Here is a 13,875-nt window from a genome sequence, read left to right as displayed (position 1 = left end):
ATGTCTGGAACAAATTTACTAGGAATCTTATGGATATTCTTCCATATCTGAGAGGAGGAGTGTCAGTTGAGATGGTGGAGAGCATGGCTATAAAGTACAGTACAAGTACTGTACACTACTAATATCATGGGGATGTTATGTCAATTGAAGTCAATGCATGCTAATAAATTAGGTTTTACTATCTGAAATAAACACAAAATGACTTAAGCAATTACAAAGTAATGCTCCTGTAGGCCCCAATAAAAGATATTATCACAAGAAATATCATTAGTCTGATTATATCAACCCATCCTCAAGCCCAGGCATCAAGTCAAATACTGACTTAGTGCAGTTTTTTTACTTATTCAGCAGACAACCAACTGGTAGCATGAATCTTCCATACAGTATAACACTTTTTTTCTTGAATGTAAATTATTATTATTATATATATTGTGGGTTTATGTACAGTTAGGTTTAAGTTAGGTGAAGCAAGGTGTTCTGATTACGTTGAATTAGGGAATGTTTACAGGCTGAAAGTGTATGAAGCACGTTTCGGGTCATTGTCTTGAACAAGGTTAGGTACACTAAGTCAAAATACAGACTTTTTAGTTTTTGTAGTCTGTATTTCACTTTTATGTTCTGCCCTTTGTTTTGATGATGGGCTGGTATATGTATATATATATTTTATTAAGTCTATTGAATGGAGACATTAAGTTCCATGGCTAGGTGCTTGAATTGGAAGCTTATTCAGTGTATCAAGTTCATGCTACCCTAAGTCTCACATATACTCAACAAACTTTGCAATTGTTTGAATCTCAGGAAAACACAAATTCATTAATAACTGTTTTATTTGATGAATACATAGAATCACTTGCCTATGAGGCAAAAACAATACAATGATCACACAACAGAACCATTTCCACGGGAATGACAAGGCTGCCTACACCTGCTGTTCTGCATGGTCATTGCTACTACCTACTCGTCTACTGCCTGATTTCTGTGAAACTGCCTCTTCTTAACATAGAAGGTGCTGCAAAAACCTCTCTAATTACATATCTTATAAGTTATAATATCTTTGTATAATGACAAGTCGGAATTACAAATAAAAAATTTCCTCCCCAATTCAATGAATTTAGTACAATGTTTAGGAAACACACTAATTTGCTGACAAAAAACAAAATACAAGTACTGTATAATGCTTCAATAAAGGTTGTACTTTACTTGCAAAGAAAAATGAAGGATTACATCAAAAAATTTTAGTGACAAAATTACAAAGGAGCAATTCCTTAAGATAGAGGTCAGTAGCCGAGTAAGTTAATAGCACACCCCCCCCCCTAAGCTTCTACTACTGGTTGCATTACTGCTATTTGGTGAAGATCTTCAGTTAAGTACGCTGAGCCAACACACGAAAGAGCTCTGGGTTTTCCGAGGCAATATTCCTAAAAACGTGGCATGATTAAGAGATCTGTGCAAAACTAACAAGAACATGCATTCAAAAGGGACACATTTCTAAAACATATTCATCATAATAATTAGAAAAATTTCATGTTTACAAGGGAACATCAATACAAAAACCATAATATACTTGTATTTAAGCCTGCCTCAAAAAGATTTTAACCCCATTATTGTATTTTTGTTTGAATTAAGAAAATTTAATAACAAAGAATATACAGTATATATATCCTTTTCTTTTATTTATTTTGAAAACAATAATTTGTAATTCTGTTATTGGGATACTGTTTTTATATGAAATTTGATTAGAAAAACTTTAATGAGTTTATTAGCAAACTTGAATGACAAAAAAGACTGATCTGATCCCAAAAACCACATTTAATAGGGATAATACCATAGCACCTGTCAAAACATAAAACCCCTATATACACTGTGAAAACTGTAAAATACAAGGTTCATATTACATGTACAATAGGTTAATTTTCAAATGATTTATACAGTGAATGTATGAAAAAATACAATTTTATTGTCATTTTTCGCTGTACTAAGAACAGAACTGTCTTGCATGGGCCTATAGGCCTTTAAGAAGATTTTCTTTATAATATTCAGAGCATGCATCAAAATCCAAACATTTCAATTCAAAACTAGTAAAAAAATATGACTTACAGTAATGTAATACTGTAAAAGATAAAAATTATAAAGGATGACACAAGTCATAGTAATAAAATTGGGTCCCTTGTACAAAACTTGATACAAAATAATTAAAAAAATTATTTGTTTCGATCATGATCCCATTCCTTTGGCTGCACATGAGCACCAGCAAATACATATTTCTTCCCAGTAATCATATTCTGGTATTACATCTGACTCAAATTGATGCCAATAAAATCATAATCAGAATCAAGCCTCCTCTTATTATATTATTATCTCAATTAAAAAATCTGTGTACCTATTACTTTCGTATGGTGATGCTACTTAAATATTTTACTATTGCACCAATAAAACTTATTTAATATAATAAATTTGGTCAACATGAAAACTGTACAGTATATGGATCAGTCATGATTAATTGAATAAATTACTGCAATGCTTTTCCTCATATTGGCTGATTACTGATACATTACTGACAATGCTTTTCTTCATATTTAATATTGTAAATATGATGTGAGTTATTTACATAGCAGTGCAACAATGTTCCCTACATCTGAGTAAAGATGTAGACAAGTCTCTGCAGTGCTTTCATTAAAATCAAACATGACTGTAACCAATAATTTATGCTGACTATCCATTTTAAATGATTCTCTATAAGAAATGGAATGTATGTGTTTCTGTACACTATCAAATGAAACATGTATATTCACAAATGGAAGATTAACAAGTATGAAATGCTGTAGCTGAACACACATCCTAAACACCTGTCATGGTTCGACTACATGCCAATGTCAATATCAAAGTAAGCAATAGAACATATCAATAGGAAGGTTTCCAAAATAATGAAATTAAAATATACACAAGATCTGAGAATTGCAGTTATAAACACACACACACACACACACACACACACAGTAAAAAATGTTCCTTTGCAAAATGTGTGATTTATTTCATACTTATCTATCCAATATACTATAATATACAACCTCTTTACAACTGTAGATTTTAAAATTATCCTTCATAACAAAAACAACTTTATGTAAGAATTTATAATAATTTAAACTGCAATGAAAGTCATCTCTGATAATTGCAATCTCTTCTTAAGTACAATACATTTACTATGAAATAAAATCAATAAACTGCAAGAATGAATCATGATTTCTTAACCATTGACACTCATTCTTGAAATCCCCACCAAATATTCCAAATTTCTCTGTAGAATGATGACAAAGTTAAAAGATTACCTTTGAGGTACTAGATGCAGCTTCAAGAACAACTGGACTTCATTAATAGAATACAAGGTGTCACATGCAAAAATATATATATATATATATATGCATGCACAACATACTTCCTGAGATCCAATAAACAAATATTTTTAATGAACATATTTCGTAGTATTTAAATCATATTTTTTTGTAACAAAATATTAATGAAAATGTTAGTTGAACCTATTGATTTTTTAATAGCAGTTATCATAATGGGCAATCTATTATGAATGACCAATAATGTACTGTTAAATTTAATAATGATTCTCATCCAGTATGCAGTCACTCTACTTGCACAAATAAAGTAGGTATGTGAAAAAGAAATTAATTAAAAAATAAACTTATCTTGAAAAAACACATCACCTGAGCACTGCTAGTTACCAAGTATAAATTCTTTTACATCTTCATAAGCTGCAAGGTCATGATTAGTTCAACCTAGCCCTAACCAAACTGTACATCATTTGACCAAATGTAGTTGACAATTTGCTTTAGGTCTTTGTCCTGCTCGTTTCATCAACAGTGTAACTGTAGAGTTGCATAACAAATTAATACTGTGAAGGTACCATTTATTTGGTGCCACAACACACTAATCGCTTATGATCTGGTAGCAGGCAACCTAAAACTAAAAATTTCATCCCCACTATAAATTTACTCCTGAGGTGCTGCTGTCGAATGTTTTCTATTTTCCTTTTGCCTATGTTTAATTTATCTCTTTATGCCACATACTGTACAGGTAACCCAAATTTGGCTTCATAAATAATTCTACATGACTTCAAGATAATGGGCATATCATCCCATTTCTGTAAATAATTTTCCTCAACTGTGTGGAATTTTGTTAATATTGAAACTATGAATATAAATGGTATTTTTCAGATTAATCTGATTTTATGGTATGTGATATACAAGATATGATTTATTGAAGTGAAGATAAGTAATGCTGGAAGCAGTCAAGGCTACACTTTGATTTTCATTGACGGCTCATTCAGGAGTAAGGGACAGGTGAACTTCTTGTTTGCTACCAGGTCGTCCAGTCCTTCTCCAGCATATGACACGAGGGGCGAAGATCTCCACCACAACCGGGCATTCATCCCACCGCATTTCTTTTTGGCTGTGTAAATGAAACATTATACCATTCAATGATGAGATTGGCTATGCATTACAGTTTATAATAAGGATGTGATATAAGCAATTCCAAAAAAATCACAAGAAATTACACTAATAAGTATGAAATATTTATAAATACAGTACTAGACATCAGGAGAAAAACTTGTATCTTTTATCTACAATTTTGATGTCTTTAAGAATTTAATTTATATATGAAAATTAAGAATGCTCATTATTTAGCTGATATCATTACTGCACAAGATAACTACTAAGAAATTTCCTGTGCATAGAAAATGAATGAGGTCGAGTTGTGCTTAATTTGTAAAAAAAGCATCAGAATATGACAAACTGAAAGACATAGAAATAATGTTCATGATAATGAAGTGTAACTTATTAAGACAGAATTTTATTATAGACAAGAATGGCAAAGATAGTATTAAGTAGTTATCAAATGAAGGCATCAAGCCTGGGAAGACTGTTCAGCACCGTCTGTGTTGTGAGGAACAGTATTCAAAAGGTCAGAAATATCACTCAAGATTCCAATACCAGAAGAGGTTATTTCTCTAATAATTACATTTTAATAAACTATACAGTACAGTATGTAGACTAGGATGCCAATTTAAAATTTATTTTAATTTAAGACATTAGTTTCTGTCTTGGTTCATCACAATTGAGTGTTTATTAATTTGGATCTAAAAAACCAGCGTTGAATGTAATGAAACACCATTTTCTGGGTGAGCCCTGGTGGCTCCCTAGAGCTATCAAGCTGATATGTTATGCTAGTCTGGGGCATCAGTCAATTGGAGTTCAGCCTACTGGGAACCACGAGCCATGAATCTGGCCCCCTCAGAGAGGCGAAGGGAGCAATGGCCTATGGAAACCTCTACGTATTGTAGACATTATGTGTCTGCCATCGACTGGGGTTGGCCTCTAGAAATGTAGGCATAACAAAACAGACCCAAAATGGTAAGAAAATTGCAACCTAAGACTGAATAGAGGTAAGGATTCCCCCCTACTTAAAGATACAAGCAAATGCCACACTCCGCCACTGTGCTGCTTGTCCGCGCAGCCTTTCCCTGCCCAAGAGGGGAGGGGGGAGCCCCAGACCACCTGCGCCGGCTACTCAGCCTCCAGTTCGGAGCATCAAAACCCACGCAAAAAAAAGCCGACTCGAGGGAGGGTGCCAGGGAGCCTTCAGCGCTCACCCAGAAAATGGGTGGGGCTCCCCCTTTCCTGTCCTGGGCAGGGAAGGGCTGCGCGGACAAGCATGTGCGACATCAGGAGTCTGGCGTTTGCTTGTTTCTTTTAGTAAGAGGAGTTCTGCCATCTCTGCTCAGTCTTCGGTTACAATTTTCTTACCATGTGGGGTCTGTTTCATTATGCCCACCTTTCTGGGTGCCAACCCCGGTCGATGGCAGACATGGAATACCTCTAAATATATGGGGGTTTCCATAGGCCATTGCTCCCTTTGCCTCTCTGAAGGGGCCAGGTTCTGGCTCGTGGTCCCCGGTAGGCTGAACTCCAATTGACTGATGCCCCAGACTAATATAACACATATCAGCCTGATAGCTTCAAGAAGCCGGAGGAAGCTCCCCACAGAAAAAGGTCTTTGACAGAGTCCCACTTAAGAGTTTGTTCTGGAAACAGCAACATACTGGAGGAGTGACAGGGAGACATTTGACATGGATCAAAAATATTCTAAATCGACAGAAAAAAGAGGCCAGTAATCATAGTCCAAGTCTCAGAATGCAGAAATGTTACTGGTGGAGTACCACAGGATTCAGTTTTTGCACCAGTAATGTACACTGGCTATATAAACGATCTACTAGGAATACAGACTTATATGAACATTATTCCTGATACTATGATATTAGGGAAGAAAAGAAACTCGAGACAACTATCATACTTATCAAGTAAACAAGGACAAAATAAGAGTATGGAGCACCACTGGGTAAATAGAATTTAATGTGAATGAATGCCACATTATGGAATGTAGAATAAGAGAAAATAATCCATACACAACCTATAAATTATGTGGCAGGGAATTAAAGAACTCTAACAGAGAGAGATCTAGGGATAGTTCTGGACACCAGAGGACTGTCACCAGAGGAACGCATAAAGGACATTGTGCGAGGAGCACATGCTGCGCTTTCTAACTTCAGAATCAGTTTTAAATATATGGATGGTGAAATACTAAAGAAACTGTTGATGACATTTGTGAGACCAAAATTGTAATATGCTGCTGTTGTATGGTGTCTGTTTTTCAAGAAACAGATCAGTAAACTGAAGAGGGTGCAAGACATGCTAGAAAATGGCTTGCAGTACTGAAAAACAAGAGCAAAGAAGAGAGGCTAGAGGAGTTAAATATGCCAAAGCTAGAGGACTGAAGAAAAAGAGGCGATATGATTCCTACATACAAAATAGTAACAAGAAATGACAAAATTGACAGAGAGAAAATCTTAAAACCGGCAACTTCAAGAACAAGAGGTAATAGATTCAAGCTAAGGAAACAAAGACACCCAAAAATATAAAGTTTTCAATCGCAAACAGAGTGGTAGATGGTTGGAACAAATGAGAACCGCTTTACTGACGGTTTTGGCAGTGGATGCCAAAACCGCCAGTAAAGTGTCATGTGACAAGAATAATGGGAAGACAGGACACCATGAGCCTAACTTTCATCCTGTAACTACATACATACACATACATAGTGATTTGCAGCAGGAACTTGGTTAGAACCCTTGAAACCATTTAAATGGATATCTTGAAAGGCAAATGTAGAGTAAAGTGGCTGTGTAAAGTTAATTACTCTTGCAGTTAGTCAGTGACTGAAGCTCACCAAATGGCATTCAGTTAGTCATAGTTTGAAATCTGCATAAAGAACATAACTTTACAAACACTAGCTACCTAAGCCTGCCAAGCTGGAAAACCCAACCCAAAACACATAGAGCCCATAATAGCAATGTACTGTAAAATATATTAAAGAAGACTTGAAAATAGGAATAACATAACCAATAAACCATAAGCATAGAGTTAAAAGAGCGAGCCAGCAGCTGGCAAGTTCTCATCCGAGTTCTGGAAGAGGGGGATAGAAAATGGGGTGCTTGTGAAGGGTGACTCAACACAGTATATCTCCATACATGTGTAGCAACTTTATTGTGTGTGATAGTTTTGTGTGAGGCAACTTTATTGTGTGAAGGTTTTGTGTGTGGCAACTTTATTGTGTGAAGGTTTTGTGTGTGGCAACTTTATTGTGTGAAGGTTTTGTGTGTGGCAACTTTATTGTGTGAAGGTTTTGTGTGTGGCAACTTTATTGTGTGAAAGTTGTGTGTTTGCAACTTTATTGTGTGAAAGTTTTGTGTGTGGGAACTTTATTGTGTGATAGTTTTGTGTGTGGCAAATTTATTGTGTGAAAGTTTAGTGTGTGGCAACTTTATTGTGTGATAGTGTTATGTGTGGCAACTTTATTGTGAGGTAGTTTTGTGTGTGCCAACTTTATAACATATGTAAGTTTTACTATGTGCTGCTGCTTCTCCATAGCCCACAGACCACCATCCTCTACACCTGAAAAGTGTTACACATGCAATGCTAATGCAATATACAGATATAAAATCAATTAAATGTAGCAAAGAATTTGTTGATAAGTTGTCACCCATCATTGCACTCAGCCGACTGATAAATATTTGGATAACAATACGCCAGTTTCTTTGGCATTTATTATGAAAGACAATGTAGAAGGGCAATATTAAAAAATATCACCACAATATTACTTAGCAGAAAATTCTGTGTTAATTAATTTATTTTGCTGTAAAATGTATTGCTTCATTATATTAAAAAAACATGCAAATTAATTTTCCAAAAAACTGGTTTTGTGTACTGTATTTACTCCAAACACAGAAGTCTTCATTCTCTCCTAAATGCAATAAAAAAAAGCCTGAAAAGAGAATATACTAAAAAGTTATTCAAGTGAGTTATGTAACCTGTAGATATGTTCTTAATTACCCTCAGTAGAGTGTATATATATGTATGTATGTATGTATGTATGTGTGTGTATATATATATATATATATATATATATATATATATATATATATATATATATATATATATATATATATATATATATATATATATATATATATATATATATATATATATATATATATATATATATATATATATATATATATATATATATATATATATATATATATATATATATATATATATATATATATATATATATATATATATATATATATATATATACACACATACATACATACATACATACATACATACATACATACATACATACATACATACACACACACACACACACACATATATAGAAAATAGACTTGTAATTAGTAACAATACTAGTTACCATTAACTATATTAGTTAGGCATGCACTGATAAACCATGTAGCAGAATAAGTCTATCATTAAAATAGATATATATACAGGTATAAGTACTATTAACCATGCAGACACATGTAGGCATAATACAGCCATCATTTAGCCACCCAGATAGATATACAAATAATAAGAATACTAATTCTTCTAACTTACAGATACAATATATCAGTAATAGCACAGATCACCATACAGAGAGACATGTTCATAATAAAAGTGCTAATATGCCACCAGGAATTACTGAAGTAACAAGAAAGAGAAGCCAGTCTTATATATAGATATCACAAGGTACAAAGTATAGGCAATTCACAAAAGCAAAACACCTGACATAAAGAAACATCGGCGGAAGTAATGTAGCAAGTCAATAATCCAGGTTAGAAAGTTTAAACATTGGTTTAATAAAATCACATGCATTCTCAGTACACAACTTACTAAACTTATTCAAAACCATCGCAGTAATGCTATGGTAGCCACTGTGTATCACAATACTAATTGTATTATATTTTTAACAGGGGAACACTTTAAAGAGAAATATTAAATGAATTTGGGATAATTTGGATAAAGAATGCAAAAGTTAATTTAATTATGTAGATCCTGAAGCTGAACATCAGTACACTGTACCATAACTTTTTTGTTTAAGCAGGGATTTCATAAAATGTTTTTCTAAACTATCCCTCAAACTTCATAACATAACTAATGAGATGCTATGATAAATAATGTATATTAAAGAATAGAAAAATTCATGGAGTCTTTACTCTAACAAGGATTAATAACTCATTTGGTAAGTAATGTGCTTTATGACCAGCAAATCAAGTAAATCACTGGTTACTACTTAAATACAATAACTCACTAATGCTTCATGATGATGAACATCCTATATATGCTATAGAAAAAAGTCATAAGGCCATCACTGAAACAAATACAGAATGCAACAAATCCAAAAATTGGAGATAAAAACCACAATATTTTGGTCTGTTCTGAACTATTATGAAGTCACAAGATTTTATGATTTGATTGTCCAGGGTGGGCAAAAGTAATCAAATTTTCATCTTGAATTTGTGAGTTTGCTAAGTATCTCATTGTATGCCATTTCACACTTTAAATGGGACATCACCAGCTGATTATAGTGCCTATTCTTGCTCATACAAAATTCAATATCAGCTTTCAAATCTGGTCTGCATTAGAGTAACTATTTGAGCTTCACAAGTTAGATCTGCAAATATCTGCACCTACTACACTAAGTAACAAACACATTTCTAGTTGTAAATGAGAAACATATACCCAATAACTGGGATCTTTCTTATAAACATAATTATGATATTGTTTTAAAGATTGAAATTGCAGCATCAAGGTAATTCTTTCCCTTCCCCCTCCCCTTAAGGTACAGTCCCACACTACTGTTAACATAAAACACCAGCAACAGTATTTTATTATTAGCATGCTTCAACAATCAGCGCTTTTGTTTTTAGTGCCTCGGAATGTGTGATTCTGATCAATAAGTAGTTATAAAAATAATCTTAGCTAGTATGGTTATATTGCACAATACATGTCACTAAAGATTAACAACTTCCTAGATATCCCTCATACTGCCATTATAGAGAATGAAAGACACAAGGTGATCAAAGATGTCCGATAATTTTTCCCATTCAACCCAGAAAGACAGAAATGGCATATAGACATTTGAGTATGAAAGCCCCTTCCATACTCTGTGTACTGTTTGAGCTGAAAAATATTCACCAAGAGCTAATAATAAACAGAACTAAAACACATCCTAAGCATGAGTGTCGTCACTTGCCTGGACCATAAGGCACATATATGTGGTAACAGGCGTGTCAGCCAGTTGCATCTCTTTTCCTTAATACTCATAATGCTGCAATGTAAAATACACACATTGGGGTTAAAACTACTAAGAATACACACTGCCTTTGGACACACAATTTTTGAGTCATCAGGAATTCAACAAAGTTATTAAAGACTTCACAAAGGAAGTACTGTAGACAAATTTTAAGGAACAAATAATTCTAAAAAAAAATTTTTTTTTTACACTTAACCCAAACTTAAAAAAAAAAAAGACAATGTTTCGGTCCATCCTGTATACGGGTTAAGGATTGACCCAAATGTCATCACTTTCCTTTTTCACATAAGGCTTGGGTAAATTAAATGCATTTAAATTAAATAATTTAAAATGCAATAAATTAAATGCATTTAAATTGTTTAATTTAAAAACATTTAAATTAAATACAATAAAGTACTGTACTATACATATTTTGATTTTTTGTTAGTGACGTGAATAAACTGAATAAGTTAGGAACTGAATAAAATTTATATCTTTCAATTTACCAAATTATTGTGCATCCAAAGAACAAAATTCCTCCTGCAAATGTTATTGTTACTCTTACCGTATTTGCTGGTGGATAGGAAATAGGTTTTTGGTGCACTACCAACCAGATATCTAATGTATTTACATGCACAAAATCATGTGTTTTCCTCTACAAGACTGCTTGAATATCACTTTCAATAAATGTATGATGAAACATACTAAACTTATTTTTTTTTCTACAAAATAGCCCTGTAAAAGGGGTTCTTCTTATATGCCAGCAAATACGGTATATTATTTACTAATCAGTGCTAAATTATGCTGTGACCCTCAATACTATATCAATAATCAAGAGTATCATCTAATGTACTTCGAAACTGATGAATGAATGCATTGCACAATGAATTACAAAACTTATGAAAAATAGCAAATACTGTAGCTGAATGCCAATAGAGGAATGTCCTAAACATTTAAGACAATTACAAAATTATTAAAACAATAGTAATATATGGACTTTATAGGCAAAAAGAATATATAAATAAATAAATAAATAAATATACTGTATGTATGTATGTATGTATGTATGTATGTATGTATGTATGTATGTATGTATGTATGTATGTATGTATGTATGTGTGTATATATATATATATATATATATATATATATATATATATATATATATATATATATATATATATATATATATATATATATATATATATATATATATATATATGTCGTACCTAATAGCCAGAACGCACTTCTCAACCTACTATTCAAGGCCCGATTTGCCTAATAAGCCAAGTTTTCATGAATTAATTGTTTTTCGACTACCTAACCTACCTAACCTAACCTAACCTAACTTTTTCGGCTACCTAACCTAACCTAACCTATAGAGATAGATTAGGTTAGGTTAGGTAGGGTTGGTTAGGTTTGGTCATATATCTACTTTAATTTTAACTCCAATAAAAAACAATTGCCCTCATACATAATGAAATGGGTAGCTTTATCATTTCATAAGAAAAAAATTAGAAAAAATATATTAATTCAGGAAAACTTGGCTTATTAGGCAAATCGGGCCTTGAATAGTAGGCCAAAAAGTGAGTTCTGGCTACTAGGTACGACATATATATATATATATATATATATATATATATATATATATATATATATATATATATATATATATATATATATATATATATATATATATATATATGTATATATATATATATATATATACACACATACATACATACATACATACATACATACACAGACACACACAGTACTGTATATGGAAGAGCTGATCAATTTCTTTTTACATAGGATAATGGGCAAATGGAGAACAATGAAAAACCCTTTCTTAAGCATTAACATGCCAGTAGTATGAAACCCTCTCAGTAAATGCACATGTAAGAAAAGTGTCTTTTCCTCTAAGCAGGATGTGACGTGTCACAGGAACAAGTGGTGCAAGACGTAGCTAAAGCTTGAGACTTCCTCTGCCCATTTCCTATATTCAAATATTAATTCAACATAATAATGCTAACCAACCCAGCATGATACTTTAGTCCCAGTCACAAAAATATTAACTGGTTAACGAAGGAAAGTGTCTTGGTTAAACAAATTTATTGTTGAACTTTAACATGAGAAAGACTTAAGAGGAGTGGTGTAATAGGTGGTAGATTCAAGGAGAATACTATTGAGGGGAAGAAGAAGACTAGAAGGAACAATATTGCAGTATTGCAGTCTTAGACAATGCCTTTAAACAGCCTTGCCAACAGCCTTGAAATATTCCTACCAACAACCTTAAAACAATCTTACCAACAGCCTTAAAACAGTCTTACCAACAGGCATCTTATGAACAACATCTCTTCTTATGAACAGCCTTAAAACAGTCCTATGAACAAACTTAAAACAGTCTGATCCAAGCCTTAAAGCTGTCTAGCCAACAGCCTGAAAATCATCTGCTACTCTAGTGATGGTCTACTGCAGTATCTTTGTCTATGCTGTGTAATGAGAATGTAAGCGAGTAATCCTTATACTCGCTCCAACCTGATCTCTCGACTGAGACCTCGGCTGATGCTGTGGTTTACTTTACTTAAGTTAGGATGAGGTAGACTCCATGATAAAGTGTAAACAGCCAGGTAGACCACACACTAAAGTGGCACCAAACAATCTAACCAACAGTTAAAGCAGTCTTACCAACAGCTGATCAAAGTCTTAAATCAGTCTTAACAACAGCCTTGCAACAGTTTATCAAGAGGCACACAACAGCCCAAAGCTACATCTAGCATATAGATGGACTTTTCAAATACCTTCTTTCCAGTTAGTAAAAGTCTATAGTAGGTAAAAATATAAATAGAACCACAAGGCTAAAAATGATCATATTACCACTTCAGGAAAAGATACTTTTCTTTAGTATAAATATTTTTGTAGAAGCAAGTGCTAGAGCAACCACATTCCCAATTGTGCTGACAGTCCAAGTGGGCTAGATATAAAGAAGAGGAACAGATTTAATAAAAGATTAGCTGTGCCATAAAAAAAATATATATACAATTAATAATTTAAAATACTGTATGTGGCCTCTTCACTTATTCCCGACCATAAACATTCTGGGCCTCTGAGCCACTCAGGTCGCTCAATGATGCAAATTTTTTTTTACAATTATTTTATATTTTTCAAGTC

At 33.1% G+C, this 13,875-nt stretch overlaps 1 protein-coding gene across 13 annotated transcripts in view; it reads right to left on the bottom strand.

Moving 5' to 3' along the window:
• Positions 1 to 809: 809 nt before the first annotated feature.
• mmy (UDP-N-acetylglucosamine pyrophosphorylase mmy) overlaps positions 810 to 13,875 on the bottom strand; it is a 117,466-nt gene continuing 104,400 nt past the window's right edge. For 9 of the 13 annotated variants that reach the window (XM_069326013.1, XM_045765606.2, XM_069326011.1 and 6 more), the window contains 2 exons: positions 10,663 to 10,737; positions 810 to 4,458 (listed from right to left, as the gene is read on the bottom strand). In XM_069326013.1, coding sequence (XP_069182114.1) covers positions 4,329 to 4,458; positions 10,663 to 10,737 — 205 coding nt within the window. In that variant the 3' untranslated portion in view covers positions 810 to 4,328. The remainder of the gene's footprint in view (positions 4,459 to 10,662; positions 10,738 to 13,875) is intronic. The other 4 variants (XM_045765614.2, XM_069326019.1, XM_069326020.1 and 1 more) reach the window with 1 other exon arrangement.

Source organism: Procambarus clarkii, chromosome 17 (assembly GCF_040958095.1).
Source record: "Procambarus clarkii isolate CNS0578487 chromosome 17, FALCON_Pclarkii_2.0, whole genome shotgun sequence".
Classification (NCBI taxonomy): domain Eukaryota; kingdom Metazoa; phylum Arthropoda; class Malacostraca; order Decapoda; family Cambaridae; genus Procambarus; species Procambarus clarkii.
The sequence above is the reverse complement of the archived record's forward strand: the minus strand, read 5'-3'. Positions and strand labels throughout refer to the sequence as shown.